The sequence below is a fragment of the Plectropomus leopardus genome, chromosome 23 (genome assembly GCF_026936395.1).
Source record: "Plectropomus leopardus strain MGB_pleo_1.0 chromosome 23, ASM2693639v1, whole genome shotgun sequence".
Classification (NCBI taxonomy): domain Eukaryota; kingdom Metazoa; phylum Chordata; class Actinopteri; order Perciformes; family Serranidae; genus Plectropomus; species Plectropomus leopardus.
Genome location: NC_142198.1, coordinates 14,203,078 through 14,221,354, shown reverse-complemented (window position 1 = coordinate 14,221,354; position 18,277 = coordinate 14,203,078). Strand labels below are relative to the sequence as shown.

Sequence of the window (18,277 nt, the reverse complement as noted above, 5' to 3'; positions counted from 1 at the left end):
GATTTTACTTTAAAAAAAAAAAGGTTAGATTTACTTAATTTTGTCAAGTTGTTGCAACTTAAATTGACAAATTGAATTAACTTAATTTTTCTAAGTTTTAGAAACTTCAGTAAACCAAGTTTACTTTGCTATATATTTGTATTCTGCTGCTTGCAAACCAGTCAGTCATATTTTTATTTTCTTGAACATGTTCAGAAAACAGAATTTGTAGATCTCCTAACTTCAAAATCTTCTTTGTCATGATTAGGTTAAGTCAGACTAACTTGGTTTACTGAAGTTGCTAACATCCATAAAGAAAAAGGTCATTTCACTTGTTATTTTTAAGGTCCAACAATTCCACACAAATACAGCTCATTTTAAAATAAACAACACTTTGAGTAAACATAACTCAGAATTAATACTTATTTTTTACTTTCCTTATTAAAGGCAATTTCCAAGATTTTTTTGAGTAAGATCAACTTGTCAGATTTTTAAGTTTACCCAACCTCCTCCTACTTTCTGCTTTTGAGGGTTTTTGCACCCAAGCCAAAAAAAACAATAAGCATCAATACAAAACAAAAATCACAGGAACATTTACTTTTAAACATTTAAACAACCTTTGTGCAAACAGTTGCATGCTTCCATAAACCAAGCACGGAAACCTAAATGCTAGAGATGCATCCTTGTTGGGGTGAGTTTGGATGAGCAACTTAATTTTAATGTCTATCCAGAACCCTCTGCTGTAGACAAAACAAGATGGTACGTCCTGATACTTTATCTGTCAGATAGCGGGACAGAAAGGTGGAGTGGAATCGCGGGCTGTGAGCTTGAACTTCATCCTGTCTGGGACTACAAGCTGATGGGACTGATGTGTTGGGAAAGGGCGGTGGTCAAAATATGTCTGCACCTGAATTTTAGGCCCATATTTGATATTATTTATATTTTTCCACAAGATTTTTTAAATGTGGGAGTACTGGCATGTTGGAACAGGACAGGCTCTTCCCCAAACTGCTGCAACAAAGATAGAAGCACATTAACTTAACATTGACTGAGATGATTCTCACCAGCAGCTCTTCTGCACTCTGTTTACTCTGTTCTGCTCTTCAAAAGTAAAACTTGAGCACTTTGAGGTGCATTTTTTCTTCTGCTCATCATTTGTTTTGGTTATCATTTGCAATATTTTAAATTGTTGACCGAATACCCTTTGCCTGACTGCTCCTACTCAGTTTGTCTTTTATATAAGTGACTGAGTAGTTTTAATGTTTACTCCTATGATGGTTTTATTGTGTTGAATGTCGTCCTGTCTTTGACTGTGAGCTCACCAAGGTATGCTTTTTTGCATTTGAGGTAACTCAGCCCAGCTATGATCTGATAGATCATCATATGCTGTATCATTAACATTCCCCTCTATTAGAACTGTTAGGCCTATACTAACAACCTCAACAGGTAACCAAAAGGGAGCAGCAGTGTCCACATATTTTTGGCCATATAATATTCTGTGCAAACACCTGTCCACCTGTAGTTCCACCTCTTCGCCACATGAGGGCGGTAACAAGAGTTTAAAGCATGCAGGTAAAAAGATGTAAAGTTTCTCAAGACTTTAAAGAGGACTGACACAATCATGAATCAAAAGTCAAGCAAAACAGTAACTTTAAAAATCAAATATATCCCAGTACTAGTAGAAGTTTCTGACTGTGTTTTCTAGCAGTAGTTTGGTTGAGATCCTCACAGCTGCAACATGCTCCCTCTTGCTTCTCCGAGTCCTCTGTGTCTGATGTGATTTTGTATAGAGGCAGGCCACAGCAGGTTCCTGCCCTGCCTACATTTCTCCTTAACATCCTCACTTATACCAGCCTCTGATGAGAACAGATACATCTAAGAGCAGCAGCTGAAATGTTCAACCGTGCAGCTTTTTATTGGTTTTGCACTGAAAAGGAGAAAACGTAAAACATTTAGAGGGAAAAGACTTGAAAATGAAATGCTTAATGTAATTTTTGCTGTGACAGATGCTTCTCCAGACTTACTATTCACATCTTGGCAACCTTGGCCTGTTTGTGCTGTCCAATGAAGAAAAATGTGCATTCAAAATGCCAATTATTCTGAAGTGCTTTTAGGCCTAAGACATTGTCTTGTTGAATCCTTTGTTTTGTGCATAATGCAACATTTTAAAGTTAGAAAGTCATCTAAACACAATTAGCAAGCAATTAGCATGTCTGATATTTCCCGTTGTTCTGATAGGCAGGGGTTTGTTTGTTTAGAGGAGACGAGGAATGCTACGTATTTAGTGTTGACATGCACAAACACACACATGCATGCCTGCACACACACACACACACACACACACACACACACACACACACACACACGCTTATATAAAGGCAAAAAAAAAGATGCCTTGCTAATGTTTTAAATTTCGTTATGAGATGCATTATCTTGACAATAACAAATTAAAAAAAACACACACACACACACACACACACAAAACAGCCTGGTCTCACTTCCAGGGGGTTGGATATGCATAGGGTGCGTGGAAAAAATATGGCTTTCCAAAAAGTTGAGAGAAAGATTATCTTTTCTTGCAACAACAGAATGAATTGTTGAAAAAAAAACAACATATTTTTGGCGTATTAAAGGAGTCACCTGAATAAATTAGTACAGAAACATTTTGAAACACCATTGATATACCAAATGAGGGAGCATCTTTCGAAAGAATCACTGTAGTTAAAGTTCAGTATTTTGGAGAATCCATGACATGGAGCAATGAAGCTATTCTGGAAGCATTAATAATAACACTTTTGTTGTTTTTTCTTTAATGCATCACCCATCTGTACACCTATATCCATAAACAGAAAGAAAACAGGCCACAACTCATCAAAAATTAAAAATTAAAATTAAAAACACTATCAACTACTTCAAAAACAATGTACAACCTTGAACAGAACACTTTATATGTATGCATATGTCCCTATTAAAAGCAAAAGGTCAGAGAGAGCAGATACAATAAAAGAGAGGAGAGGGGTATAATAATAATATTAATAATAGTAGACCTAATTAAAAAGAATTTATGAACAAATGAGAGGTGGATCAGTCCCTGCTGCCTCCTTCTGTGTCACTAAACAATGTGAAAAATGCTCCAACAGAGACCTCAACATGCACCTTGCTCTACGCTGCTGAACATTATCCTCTGACTGCATGCTAAAGGCTTAGCTGCATACCAGCCGACACACTGACCTGGGATTAACTAAGACCAGGCTCCAGCCTCAGGAACACACACACACACACACACACACACACACACACACACTGAACACACACACTGAAACACAGCAGCGTGCAGCTTGGTGTAAAGTACAAACAGTATTTGTGACTACTGTATATACAGTACAAGTTATTAGGATTTATCTGGGATTCTGATCTGATGAAGAGGAGTGAAAAGAATGAAAGAGGAAGAGACAGACAGACAGACAGAAATAAACAGGTAAAGGTATGACCAGACTCTCAGAGGGATGAAATTTAAGAAAATTTGTCCATTGAAACACAGAAAAGAAGTTGATTGAATCTTTAAAATTATGCTTTCTGTGGCAGTTTTATGATTTGGGGCTATAAAAGTGAACAAATTGACTTTGAGGGGGTAGACGTCAATAGTTCTTCAAACTAAACTACAAAATAGGTTTTAAATCTGCCTCCTCTATGGATAATGTTGAATTTAAAGCTACATAAATCTTTTTTTTAAATTATTTTTATAAACAATGGGACAAAGAAATGGGACACCAATGAGTTATCAGCAGGCACAATACTTCAGGGAGCGTTATAGCACCTTCAAGTCATTGTTTTGGTAAAAATTTGCTTAATTTGTTCCAGTTCCTCTGTGACAAAACTCTAAAAATAATATGTACACTACCTACTAAGCACCAATCGTTTACATAGCGAAGCAGAGCCAGATAATTTTATTTGGACTGGTGGAGACCAAAAACAGAGCTAAAAGAGAGTGAATATTGGAAAACCACTCATCAGGTGGCCACAAACATGACTTAAAATGAAAGCTGATGTTGCGTCATTGCTGCTAGATGAAAACTTTATGAAATAATATATCAGATGTTGTGTTTGCTGCCCCCAAGTGGAGTTAATGTAGGTTAAATTCAAGCACTGAAACTACAAGGTTATATGGCAGTGCTGCAACAACATCACACTACCTCCACCTTTGATCCTAAGAGGCTTGAGCTTAATTCTTGCAGCCACAAGAGGTCCTTGTCGGGCAAATGTAAACATACTTTTATTGTTATAGGTGAAGGGTGAAGGAGGGAACAGCCAAAGAAATCAGATATTTTTCTGTAACTTGTCCTTTACTTTGAAATGACTCCGTCTGGACAGTAGTGGAGAAATGTGTAAAGAAACAGTAGCCACTCACACACACACACACACACACTCACACTCACTCATACCATTTTCCCATGTGGTTTCTGGAAAGCCCTATTTCCTCCTGAGTGGTGTGATTAGAGAAACAGGTGTCCATAATGGAAGAGAGAGCATTAAAAGTAGTGAGGGAACAAGAGCGAAAGCAGTGAAAAACACAGGAGAAGAGAGAACCAGATGCCCTCCCACACTAAGGTCAATACAGCAGCAGTCAAAACAGCTTTCTGCGTGTTCGAAGCAGCTCTGATGACTTCATTCATTCGTCCACAGACAGCCACAGACTGCATGTTAAGCGCACTAATGTGTCTGTTATAGCACTGTGAGTGTGTGTCGTGTGTTATCGCTTCTCGCCATCAGTCTCTCACGTGAGATCAACAGATTAAACGTTCATGGAAAGATGGGGGCCGAGAGACAAAGAAGAATGGATTTCATGGCAGGTTTTTTCATGACAGATGTTTAAGGAATAGTTTATTTAAAATGGATATAAACTGTATCTTTTGCGCACCTTCCTATTGGCTCTCTATGGCCCCAGAAAAAGTTTTCTATTGCATGGAGTAAATGAAAGAAACAGACCTAAACGAACGCTAAAGGGTTATAAAAAATCTGGAAAAGTTCCTGAAAATTCCTTATTTATTGTTCAACAAAGCATCTAATAAACATGGTATATAACTCACATCATCAGGGTGCTACAATCACATCACCAATGCCCTGAAGGGAGTAAAGAAGGAAGTAGTATGAAGAGCAAAAGCCTGCTGGGAAAGGCAGGTTGGGCTGATAGATGGATCAAACAAACACAGGACTTTCCCCCAGGAGAATGGGGTTTGTGTCCCATGTGAAACCAAGTGAAGTTTCAGTTGTTTTAGGTAAGTTATTATCATGTTTTGTTTCCTAAAGCTAACTGACATAATTTTACTTTCCTAAACCCAACCTTCGTAACTTTGCATTAAGTATAGAACTTTGCGTTGAGAACATAACTTTGTGTTAAGCAGAAATGTGACAACACCCAACCTAAGTAATTTTACTTACCTAAACCTAACCTTCATAACTTTGCATTTAGCACATAACTTTCCACCCACGTTCCTTTTCTTAAACCTAACCTACATAACTTTATGTTAACACATAACTTAATTTTATGTGAATTGACGCCAAAACATGTTTGCTAATCTAGCCTTCATAACTTTACTTTCTTAAACCTGTACAGTACTTTATGTCACATACATACCAGGGCAATGCCATTTGTGGAGTGCAAATTCATTAGATATCATACAAATCATTGTGTGAGAATGTAATGGCACTTTTTTGTAAATTGTAAATTTTCAAACAATTATGCCTTACCTCCATTTGGAAAAGCTAAAGTTGCCTCAACTACTAACAAAGCTTTTATATTAAGTCCTTTTTTTTAAATTCTGCTGCTAGATTTTATAACAAAATTCTACATTTGTTGACAACAACATATAAGGAAATGAGAAACTAGAGAGTTAAAGAGCATGAAAGCTTGGAAAAAAAGGTGAGTTTGTGTTTTACAGTCTGCTCCCAATTTTTAAAGAAGAGAAAGATACAAGTCTTGAGGAGTAACAAGAGACAGGGGAGTGGATGCACAGCAGATAGTAATAAAAACGCGTTGAATGATGCGCAGACGAGGTGAGTCAGCTTGGGTCGAACTGCATTCACAAATATTTGTTAACAAGTACTTCAGCCCACAGGCTGCATTTAAAGGAGGTGAGTGAGGGAAAGAGGAGGACGAAGCAGACATCTGTAAATCAAGGTCTATGGTTGATCTCTAATAGATTAAACCACCTTCTCCTTCTCTTCCGAAAGAAAGAATGCAAAACAATAAATGCTCCAGCTTAGAGAAGGAATATGTGATTCATTTCAATCTTATGGTGCTGCATCGTCTGTATGTATTTGCTCTTTTGATCCATTGTTTTCTTTTTGCTCCCAATAACTTGAGTCCAGTCAAGCTTTATTGTTTGTTTTCTTTGCTTCCCACCTGAAGCTATATGTCTCTTTCTTTCGCCGTCTCATTTTGTTGTGTCCCTAAGCAGCGCTCTGTGCTTCCTCTGGGCTGTAAAATTAAATTATTCCTCAGGAAAATGGGGGAAGCATGAAGAAAAGGAGGTCAGGGAAGCATAAGCAGAAAAGGACGGCATGTCTTGTGACTGCTCTGTGTAGGTGGACTTGTCAGGTAGCCCACTGGATCGCAACCGCACACACATAAACACACACAGCAGGAAAACAACATTCAGATGAATTTGTTTAAAGGAAAAAATCTGTACGGTCGTAATTTAAAAGTCAGTGTCTGGCACTGAGTAAACACAACTGGAAAGGAAGTGAATGAATGTAGAAAGCACTCCATTAATGACAAATAATTCTTCTACAAGCACACCTGCCACCTCTGTAATGCCTTCCGATTTGGATTATCTGACAAATAGCCCATGGATCGACAGTGACTATACTTTAATGATAAAGTCTGAGATGTCTGGCTTTCCTATCAGCTTATGAACACAACAAAAAGTTGGCTAGAAATACAAAAAGAAAACACATTATCCAGGTCTGGATCATCACCAACAGCTGATCCCAGAGCCAAATCTTGCTAAGAGACAAACAAATGTCTGAAGACACAAGCTTCCATTCCTAAAATGAGATTAAATCCTACATAAATCTCTCTTGTGCGGCGGCTGATCCTGAGAAAAACCCTCTCTAAATGTGAGAAGATAAAGAGAAGTCAGATAAGTTTAATCAGACACAGACTGAGATATAGATGCTCTTATGGTTGCAACTTGCATCCATCTTATGATATCTTACTATCATAAGATATTTCTTCAAAGTGTTTCATTACATAACCAATGAGAAATCAACATAAGTAGGACTTTCCTCTTCTAGAGACCCAGTCAAGAAAAACATCAAAGATTATCCAACCACAGCTTCAAATGGGCTACTATAAGTCAAAAAAGTGGCAAAAGTAAAATGGTTTTTACTTTTATTGTACTTTTTGTACCTAAAAAGTTGTGTTTTTTAAAGTATTGTTGAAACGAGAAGACAAACCTGTTTGCAGAGTATCACAATGATTGTAGAATTCAGATTATGAGAAGCAAACGCACAAACTGTTTCATAAAAATTCACCAGAATGCAGACTGAATAAGACTGTGGTCTTAAACACATCATAGGCATTAAGTGGGAAAAATGGGGTGTTAAGATCAGTTAGTTACCATACACTCAAACAAGTCTCTTTAACCTTAATCTGTAACCTAATTCAGCCCCAAATTCCACAAAGAGCTCTGCTTTAATCTGGATATTCTCACTGCTCTTCAAAGAAAGGTTCCCTCAAACCGCAGTTTAACCCTCCAGATCAGAAGATCACAGATTCCTGACTTTTCTAACCCCAAAGAAGTTTAAAAATGTTTAAGTCCCCCACAGACTGTTTAAAGCTCATGTCATGTGGGGAGCTGTGAATAACACGACTATTAGCTGTTGTTTTTGGAGGGTTGTAAGAACATAAAAATAGGTTTTGGCTGCATGGTGGTCTGGATAGTGATGAGAGTAAAAATATAATACAAAAGATAGATAGATGGGGAGATGGATGGATGGATGGATATATGGGGGAGAGCTGGAAAAAGACATGGCTGACCTTTAAAGCCTCAAACCAAACAGTGAAGGATGGAGTAAATAAAGAAGTCTCTAACAAACACTCCGTGTTTACCCTCCTCTTCACACCGAAGGGAGGAGAAGTAGGGTGGAAGCAGAGTGGGTGATTAAGAGGTTTGAGAGTGAGTGACAGAAAGAGATATCTTGTGCAAAGAGCTTAAATGAGATTATGTCCCCAGGGGAAATGAAAACAAGTCAGAATGATGATTAAAACATTTTTATACAGACAACACCATTACTTTACTATTGAAACTCCAAATATCCCTAAAAAACGACCACTACAATAGTAGTCTACTGCTGCGACCTGTACTACTTACTGCAATTTCTACTGCTGCTACCACTAGTAGTATTTCTACACCTTCTCCGCTTTCATCTACTTTTATTAGGCTATTACTACTATTCCTGCTTCTATTACTCATTCTGTTATCGTTTCATCTTTTACTCCTGACACTTCAACTTGTACTTCCAGCGCTGCTTCTTAAACGTGTCAGAGGAGAGAGGGAGCGAGTCGGTGAATGAAGAGGAGGAGGGAGGGAAAGTTCTGGATAGAGGTAATTAGCTGTCTAAACATTTGGTGTTAGCTCTCATTGACTTTTTTCCACCTGTTAATCCTAATGGCATCTTCAGCTCATTGACACCACAGTGCGACAAGGAAACACACACATGTGGGGTACACATACTTTCCTTTATAATGTGTAACTATATTACGAATTTAAATGTGACTGCTGGCCTTCCCTTAGGTGAGATAAAGATGGAATTTGTCTTCTAAGAACAGGCACAAAGGAAATGAGGGTGACAGAGATATGGAGGGGCAGACAGGAGAGATACAGTTAGGAAGGAGGAGGATAGAGGTATGTGGAGATAACTTTGGGAAAGTAGGCAAAACAACTTTGATTATCCAGAACCATCAGGATATCTCTAAGGCTTGTTGTAAGGTCAAAATAATTTAATCTGTTTTCAAAATATGTACAAAGAATTTTTCTTTGGATAAATGCACTTTTGCTGTCTTTTTTCCACCAATAAATTTAGTATGTGAGGCAATCGTAGCACTTTCTGCCATGTCACGTAGTGCTGCCTAAGTTTGGCTACCAAAAGTGACTTTTTTAATCATCAATTTGGTCTAAAAAAAAAAGCCAGAAAATAGTGAAAAAAATGTGCAAAAAGTCAATGTGACATCTTCAAATATCATGTTTTGCCCTACCAACCATCTAAAAACCAAATATATTCAGGTTTTCTCTCACATAAAATTAAGAGAAGCCAGAAATCCACACAAATATTGGAATATTTAGTGATTTGCTTGAAAAATAACGATAATAAATGATCAATCGATCATCAAAACAATCCTTCAATAAACTTATTATTTTGGCTCTTGCTTTAAGAATTAGAACATGACCACTTTTGTAGTTATGAATGAGATTATTTTTCAATTGGCGACTCCCAAACTGGGAGGAATTCTTACAATTCATCCACTTGCAAAAACATATGCACTAAAATCGCTCACAGTTATTGCAGAGACTGGTTTAATTCATGTTAAAACTTGCAAAGTCAAACCAGGAGTGTTTTAGAATTCAGGGAGAGACACTGAGAACAAGAGATGGATGTGGGGGAAAAGACAAGCAGAGTCAACAGCAGACAAGAGAAGAAAATCGTAAAATCCATCAAACTCGGAGACAAAGACGAGAGAGAACAGCTCAGACTGAGGGCTGCGGTATCGCTGATTTATCTTTGCATCTGAGGATGTTATGGCTGTTATGGCTACCACACACACATACACACAGCTCCACCTGGGATATGGGTCATGTAAAAGGTGAGGCAACCTGTTTGTGTGTGTGTGTGTGTGTGTGTGTGTGTGTGTGTGTGTGTGTGTGTGTGTGTGTGTGTGTGTGTGTGCGTGCGCGCACACAGGAAAGCATGCATCAAATAAAGTGTGTGTTTGTGGTTGCAAGGCATGACGGGTTCAAAGGAAACCTCCAGGTATACATTACCGCTGAACTCCCTCACCTGGCTGAATGGAGATTCATATCTGGGTGAGGATTAAAACAGCACACACACACACACACACACACACGACCAAATAGCTAAGTACTCTATTTATAAGTTAATGATTACATGCTGAATGAGAATGAGAGGCCTTTTGCGTGTGATTATTTTGGATTTTTGTTCAGATTCAGCCCTGTTGTGCTTATTCTCATTGTCCTATTAAAATCGTGCATCTCCAAATGTCAAATTTGCATTATTTTAAGAAAGAAACTGCATTTTAATGATGTGAAAATGCATTTTGAAGTGGGTTTTAAAGGGTTTTATTTGTCAAGACACTTTTACACAAAAGTGACATGAGAGGAGTTGATTTCACACTTTAAACTTTACCAATTTGGAGATACATGTTTTATGTGGACAGTGATGATAAAGGCAAGATGAACTCCTGGGGAATAATTTAAACAGACTCCACCAGGGGGCCTCAGTGAGCACACAGCAGCTCATACATAACCAGGAATACTGGGAATGAGGGGGAAAGACTTTGAAACAAATTCTGCATGATCCCTCCTGTATCGCTTTCACTCAGGTCCATATTTTCTTGATAATCTTAACTCAAGGTCCACTTACTAGCTTTTTCCATAGCCTGAGCAAACTGAAGGTAGTGAAATATGACCGAAAGCCAGTAAGCGGAGCAATTTTTGCTCCCAGAGTCAAAAATGGTCTTTTTTTCCCTGAAGATTCTGGGCACTTTCTCGCTCTTCTCTGTGTATCTTAACTATTTTCCCTCTGAACTCCCTCTTCCTCCTCATCCTCATCAAGAGGGTGGGGTCAGCCACATTCCTAGGTACAAAGTGGACCCCCCTCCATCTCCATGGCAACAATAACAGCCACTCTGCCAGCCAAGTTGTGCCAGTAACATACGAAACCAACACCTTCAAACCCACCTCAACTGCTTTATTTTTACCTCTCTTTCCACTTTACATTTAAGTGATCATTTTAACAATATTTTCCAGAGAGATTATCTAAAAGAATATATCGCAAATGGTATAATAGTTTGGATTTTGTCATTAGGACATATTTACTGTTTGCAACATGGAGCAAAATCACTTTTCTTGTGCTGCTTTCAGATGCCTTCACATGTATTTAAACCTTTGAACCCTAAGCAAATTGGTCTGTTTTTTTTTGTCTAAACATGGAAAAAAGACGATGAGCAACTTGGTAAGAAATGTTCAGCCAGTTTGCTCGGGTTCCAAAGGGTTAACCTCTAGTGAAACTTATTTAAAGCATTCTTCAGTATGTCAAATGATGTCACTGCCTTGCAATAACTTGTCCAGCTTTCATGAAATTAAACAACGCTTTCATCTGTTTCATGCTGCAGCAGTACCACCTGGCAAGCAGAGGAACGTCACTAAGTTCATTTTGTAGACAAGATGCATAAACTGAGATGCGGAAGCCACCTCGGATGTTATTTATACAAATGTTCTGGTATAACCTTTGAGCAGACTAACTTTCCTCTCCAAAGACCTCAGCCTGATTCCATTAAGTGACGTTTACCCCCTAAAATCCTGATGTTGTGTTCTGTTTGCTAATGCAATAGTGCCACTGGAAGACAGAATGTGAGGTGGAGGTTCTTAAATGTCCCCTGCACGATTTTAAAAAGTCCTCACAGGCTCCTAACAGCGAGTGTGCAGGCCTGATTGGACACGCCTTGTATGTGGGCGGGACCACGTTCATCAGCATGCAACTAGTCCTCATGAATTATTAATGACATGTGAATATTTATCATATAGAGAACCTGCTGGAATATTACATGAGAAGTGAGACTGAATCACTGATTGATGATTTTGATGATGCAGTTGCGTCATGCAGGGAAGTCAAAGTTAGAGAGCTGCAGCTGGGATGAGGAGACACTAATTTAAACAAATGCATGAGTAAGGAGGGGTAAAGTATGCGAAATCACAAACACACGCAGCCCTCCTGGATCTTTACCCCTAATATCTCAAGTGCAAGGAGACATTTCACCATGGTGCATGATGATGCAGCCACTAAAAGAGGTGTTTCTGCTGCCCAGGCTGCACAGAATTAAACTTTGCATGGCATTAGGAGTAAAATCAACCAATACAGATGGAGTTTATAATCTATACTTCAATGTGCGCCAGTAAACAAGGTGCTGTCATGATTAAACACACCTGCAGGGGAGATCCACCTACACAAACGCTACTAAAAAAATCACATTCTCTCTCTTTTGTTTGAAATTTAACCGAATTACGCGCAACATGTTTAAGAACAGATGGGTAGCAGACTGTGTTATCGCTGACAGAGCAGGAGTGTTGCATTTAACTTGAATATTTTAATTAGAAGACAAACTGGTGAAGGAGGAAGACTAGGCGCGCTGCACCGCCGCGCTTCTCCACGCACACACACACACACACACACACACACACAGACACAGACACACACACACAGTTTAGTCGCCTGGATGTTTGATAATATAACAAGCATAAAACACAGATGCAGGCTGAGAAAAGTGCGCCGTGGTCGGCGTGTTGCTACAGGTTGCCTCTTGTTGCAGAGAGCAGGGAGGAAGAAACGTGATGCGCAGGGAGCAGGACAGAAACTCCGATTCTTCCATGAAAACTACAAAGCAGAGCTCGTGAAGGTGCTCACGGGCCGCTAAAAAAGTGCCACAAACGCTCGGCACAAAGGTTTGGATTCATGATTTTCATTGCAACAAAACGGAAACGACATGTGGAGTATTATTAGAGCATGAGGATAAACACTTGTTATAAAGCAGCCACTCTATTTATAAACCATAGTCGGGCTTGCTGTGGGAGCCGGTGGTGTCCCGGCGCCGGCTGAGTGAGAGTAGCAGGTCTCTCGGGTTCTTCATGCGGGTATCTTGCGGGGTAAAGACATTTTTGAAGGGTTTAAATCACTGCAACGACAAAAATAAAATGGAAAGGCACTTACCGCAGAGTCGGATTGCTGCACGGCGACGCACAGGACGAGGAAGAGCAGAGGCACGGCGAGCTGTCGCAGGCTCTTCAAGTCTTTATTCATCTTGGGGGAATAAAACAAGGATCCGCCTGCGATAACACTCACAAACTCTACGGCTCCCTACTCTCGTGTCATAGCCCTGCTTCCCCCCCTGCACACTTGCTTCTCAGAGAAATAGAAATAATAAGAAAAAACACTTCTTCTCGGCGTGCTGGCTGTTGTTGCGCTTGCACAGGCTCCCAGTGGTCCTGGCTCTGGCACCGTGCGCCTCTGCAGTCCCCCTCTAACTTTTTCTCTCCTCGACTTGCAAACCTGCCCAGCCGGATCTACTTCCCACACGCAGGGCGCACTGATATTAGCCCCATGCACCTTCACTAAAACAGGCAATTCATCTAAAATTAAATTTCAGGATAACTGGCACCTTAGAATTGTAATCCCAATGTGCGCCATTCAGCCAATTTAATGATTATTTTCTTTTGTTTCGGTTTATTCTCCAGTAATTAAAAAAATCACTAATGTTAGAACCTCACATGGCGGATGGATATGATGCCGTCCTCCTGCGTGCCTCCCCAATCCTACCCAACGCCTGAAGCTGCAAAAAAAAAAGGTTTGACATTAAACCTTTTTTTGACATTTTCTATACGCCTGGACATGTTGCATTCCAGACAGATTATTAAAGGCCAAATACTTACTTTTGACTCCTGACAGGGTGATGCTGCTGGCAGAATAGAAGAAAGTAAAATGAACTCTTTTTTAAAAACAAGTACATCATCCTTTCCTTCTCATATTGCTGGATTCTTTTAAGGGGCTTGTGGAACAAGAGGGTTATCAATTAAATTGGTGAAGTCATATACACAGCTGTCTTTAATGTATACAATCTATATAAATGAAATAATCAAAATCTCCTAAAACACACCTGAAGTTCCAAACTTTCATTTGCAGATTCTTTTTCTTATGATGTAAAATTTTATATTTAAATATATATCCTGGAGGCACTAAAACATCTAAAATGCAGATGCTTTGTGGGTGCTTGAAGTTGTAAAGTAACCAGGAGTTAATGATTACTAATCTCCTTCAAAGTTTTACTCTCAACTTGCATCTATTAGTTTTAGCCCTCTGTTTTGGCTCAAGTCGGCTTACACACTCTTCTTCTTGTATTAAGAGCCAGTTGCAGACCAAAATTTTAAAAAAGACACATTGAGCATCTCAAAGACCACTTTTAGGACCTCGTGCCCACCAGATAGAGCCAGTGGTGTTGATTTTGGTAATACCAACATGGATATCTGTTCTTTTAGGCTCCGTGGTACCAGGAGTTGGAATGAGTTACTCTTGCTTATTAAAGTTCTAAGAACCACCACTGCAAATCCAAACGATCATATGGCTTGAGGAAAACTTGCTAGTGTAAGATCATCTGTTAATATCAGGATATATGTATCACATTTTTTGTTGGATGTATGACTTGAAGTGAGTTTATTGGAAACTAAGGATCACAATTGAAATTTTGGCAAATGTGTGCAATTTGATGCCCACTTTCTCATAATGTCAACTAAACTAAATTCTACAGTCTGTTACCAGCAACAACAGTCCTTCCTACATGAAGGTTATTTTGTTTAGTTTTTGTTTTGAAACTGTTTTTGATTGAACTGATCATTTTGGAGTCCGGAGTTTGTGGTGCTTTTGTTGAATTGTGATGTATTACACTGACAGGTGTTTTTTATTATTTTTTCCACCTCAATTACATAAACAAGGAACCACATTTCCATTTGTCACGTTATAACCGGCAAAGACAAGATCTGGCAATAAGATAATCCTGAATTTGAAATTTAACGCACCAGTGTCGGGTTATTTTGAGGAAAGTTTTGAGCTTTTTGGGTTTGAGTTGTTTCTGCTGGGCAATGGATTTAGGGTTGCGGGTATAGTTGGGGTAAATAATATCCTGATTAATGCAGCAATAACAATAATTTGCCCTCAAATTCCTACATCAGTGCGAAATTTATGAGATTTCAGTACGGATCCCTGTGGCACACCACAGCTAAAAATAAGCTCCAGAGGAGAACAGGAATGTCTTTATCTAACAGACATAACATTATTTAAACAGGAATGTGAGTGTAATTTCAACACAATCTATTACTAGATACATTAACATGTTCTGATAATCAGAGTTGAAGACTCACTTAGACTAAGTTGAACTAATATAGAGCATTTAAGAGCTAAAAATGGACTGTTTGCAACTTGAGTAACTCAGTGTCTACACCATGTTTAGAGCAGCAGATCAGGACAGAGGCGTTCAAACAAAGTTTTTGATTATATCTCATATTTATAGATATGACAGTAGAGCTACGACATCCCTGTCACATACTTACAGGATCATTTTTTAAAAAAGTTTAAAGAAAACCCACCTGAATTTTTTTTTTTTGCAAATTTATGAGACAATAGAAATGTCATGCAAGATGAATTTTTAAAAAGTTACTGTTTAGTACCAAACTTCATGTCTTCATGGAGACTGGCAGGAATTTTGCACTGATTATCGGTGCCAATTTTGCATAAAGTATCTAAATGTCACTTTAAACTGCAATATTTATTGATACATTAATTTTAGGGACATTGTGGGGGACACATAAAAGACAAATATAGAAAAATGTTTATAATTGTTTCTATAAACTCCTGATTGAGCATGGTAGACATAAACATCATAGACATCTTTATTTTTTTAATCTGTAATAGTAAAATATTTTCTTTATTTGTTGCTTTTTTAAACCAAATGCAGACTTATCCTGGATAGATGAGTCTTCTTTGCTGCACCAAACAGTCTGAAGAGGTTATGGTCTGTGTGCGAGGGTAAAAATCTCCTGTTGTAGCCAAACGTATGGAGGCATGAATGACATGTGTTGGCCCCTCCTCTCCCTGCTGCTGTGGTGCGCTACTGAGTTGAAGCGCAACAACCCGGAGAGCGCAGCAGCGACTTCACCGCTGCAACTTTGGTGAGTTGGATAAGCTCTCATTTTATGAAAGAAATCACCTACAAAAGAGGATGTTTTCGTGCTGGTTGTGTTTTAATGCGTAAGGCTGTGTGTGTGTGTATAAATGCGGGTGGTATTTGGGGGGACTACTTTATCTCTTTCTCTGTGTCTGTCTCCGGGTAGATGACAGGGTTTTTTGGAGCCGTCGATGAGCGCGTTTGAAGTGGCTTGCTGGTGAAGACAAGGGGATCGAGTCTCAACCTGCGGTTCCCCCTCTGCCAGTCGGATCAAAATGAGATTTCTGTAAGTCGATTTTCTCTTAAAATTCACGCTCCAAACTTATTTCAATAAAGTTTTCGGCTTTGCAAGCAAGTCGTGGCGTTGGTCGCGGCTTCAGGCTACATTAGCCAGGTTCCGGCGCAGTTTGCCTGCCAGAAAATCACTGAAAATCACTAAAAATGTTTATTTCTCTGACAGGATTTGTATGATAGCTGTCGCCTTGGCGGTGAGCTCTGCACACGGAGTAAGTCCCTTTTGCTTATTATTACTTTCCTTCAGGTGAAGTTGCTCTCCACTCGGTTTGTTTTAGAGCGCAGATGCAGCATATAAACGATGAAAATGAACCTGTTTTTTTTGCATTGTGACCGTGTATTTGCTGGAGAAAACACGTTTCATTAAAGTGTTGCATGTAAATGACCCAATGTGACCAGTGCACTCTGCTTTAAGACACTCCTAAAACTTTTAAAATGTCAATTTTAATACAGCTTTTTGCATGAATTCTACGTTAATATGTTTATAAAGTGACTTTCATGCGTGTGTTGTCCATATCAGAGACGTGCACTGTGCACAGGTCTCTTACATGCCTTTATCCCTCCATGCGTCATGCTGTGGGTGTCTTCAGCCTGCCGCATGACGAGACACAATTCTGAATATTTTTTTTGCTATGCTGCAAAACTTGAAATACACTTAGGTCCGTGTTTTGAGATGCTTTTTAAATGTCATTCATAGAAAATTAATAGTCCAAGTGTGTCCAATATTGCACTATTTTTTTTTTTTAACTATTTCAAGGCATTATAGTTTTTTAAAGCTTTGTGTAGTTTGCATTTATAAGTAGCCGCAGGGACTGAAAAAAAGCAGTTCATATTTGAGTGGGCCCGCTCAGAGTCATTTGCAATTCGAACCCCGCCCAGCTAATGAATATTAAAATAAGGAGATTATTCAGGCAACTTTTTTGCCCTTTCCAAGCCACACCTATACAACACTGCTTTGGGATACATCTGCTGCAGCTGCACAGTACAAGCCATCAGGGATCACTTCTTTCTATGCACCACACAAAAGTGCATTTTTAAACATTTGTATTTTATTTTTATAGCGTTTTTAAAGTGTTATGAATCGGTTTTGTGTTGTTTCTCATTTTATTTTTCACCCAGTTTTCTTTTTATTCCTTTCTATCACACCCTGTGAAGTCTTTTTTTCTCAAATCCTGCATTTGGCTAAAACACATGATGCATAAATGGCATATTAATGGCATTTTTGGCAGTCCATTGAAAACAATGCAGTATTATTATCCAATATCTACATACATCAACCTATATTTATGGGTGCCCACATGAGAGTTGTGGAAAAATACATTAATTAAAACATTAATGAAAAATCAACTTCAATCCTGTGCCAAACTTTATCTATGAAGTACAGAGTGAATCAAACCATCAACCATAGCAGCATGTCAGTGGCTGTGACAGAATCACTGACGAGGAAACATCAAAGCGAATCAGATGCAAAAAGCATCCTGCGTCTCAATAGGACTCATCTGATGGAGCTGCATTGACTTTGAATTGACTCCTCCACCCACTTCCCATCACTCCTTTGTTTTGTGTTGTGTGTGTGGGTGGCTCATATGTCTGTATGTGTGTTGAGTGACTGACAGATGAGTTCATTGGGTGGTCTTGGCTGGCGTAACCTTGGTAACTGTGTCTTTGGGTATCGCTGTGTTGTGGCAGAGTGCCAGCGCAGATTTAGTGTGTGTTTTTGGCTCAATTAAAATCTGAGGTTCATCTTTAATGTCAGCGCTACTGATAGCATATGGTGTTATCGGTTGTTATCGGTGTCATCAGATAAGACTAAATGCATATATAGCCTTCTTGTTGATTGTTGAAACACTCAAGATAGACAGCACATGTCAGAATCAGTGTATTTACATTTTATGATTACATTTTTGGAGTATTTCGATCATGTGTTTGAGCTTGTACAGCATATTCCATTTATGAGAAACCTGAATATGCTAGCTGTAGTAATCTGAAAGAAAC

The 18,277-nt window shown here is 38.9% G+C and overlaps 2 protein-coding genes across 5 annotated transcripts in view; one reads left to right on the top strand and one right to left on the bottom strand.

The window, feature by feature from the left end:
* Nucleotides 1-13,305, bottom strand: part of col4a5 (collagen, type IV, alpha 5 (Alport syndrome)) — a 53,355-nt gene extending 40,050 nt beyond the window's left edge. Inside the window, exon 1 of the mRNA XM_042512581.2 lies at nucleotides 12,985-13,305. Coding sequence (XP_042368515.1) covers nucleotides 12,985-13,074 — 90 coding nt within the window. The 5' untranslated portion in view covers nucleotides 13,075-13,305. The remainder of the gene's footprint in view (nucleotides 1-12,984) is intronic.
* Nucleotides 13,306-15,898: 2,593 nt separating this feature from the next.
* The window catches only part of col4a6 (collagen, type IV, alpha 6), a 135,805-nt gene continuing 133,426 nt past the window's right edge, over nucleotides 15,899-18,277 (top strand). For all 4 annotated transcript variants that reach the window (XM_088073210.1, XM_088073209.1, XM_088073207.1 and 1 more), the window contains exons 1-3: nucleotides 15,899-15,992; nucleotides 16,155-16,274; nucleotides 16,449-16,494. In XM_088073210.1, coding sequence (XP_087929336.1) covers nucleotides 16,264-16,274; nucleotides 16,449-16,494 — 57 coding nt within the window. In that variant the 5' untranslated portion in view covers nucleotides 15,899-15,992; nucleotides 16,155-16,263. The remainder of the gene's footprint in view (nucleotides 15,993-16,154; nucleotides 16,275-16,448; nucleotides 16,495-18,277) is intronic.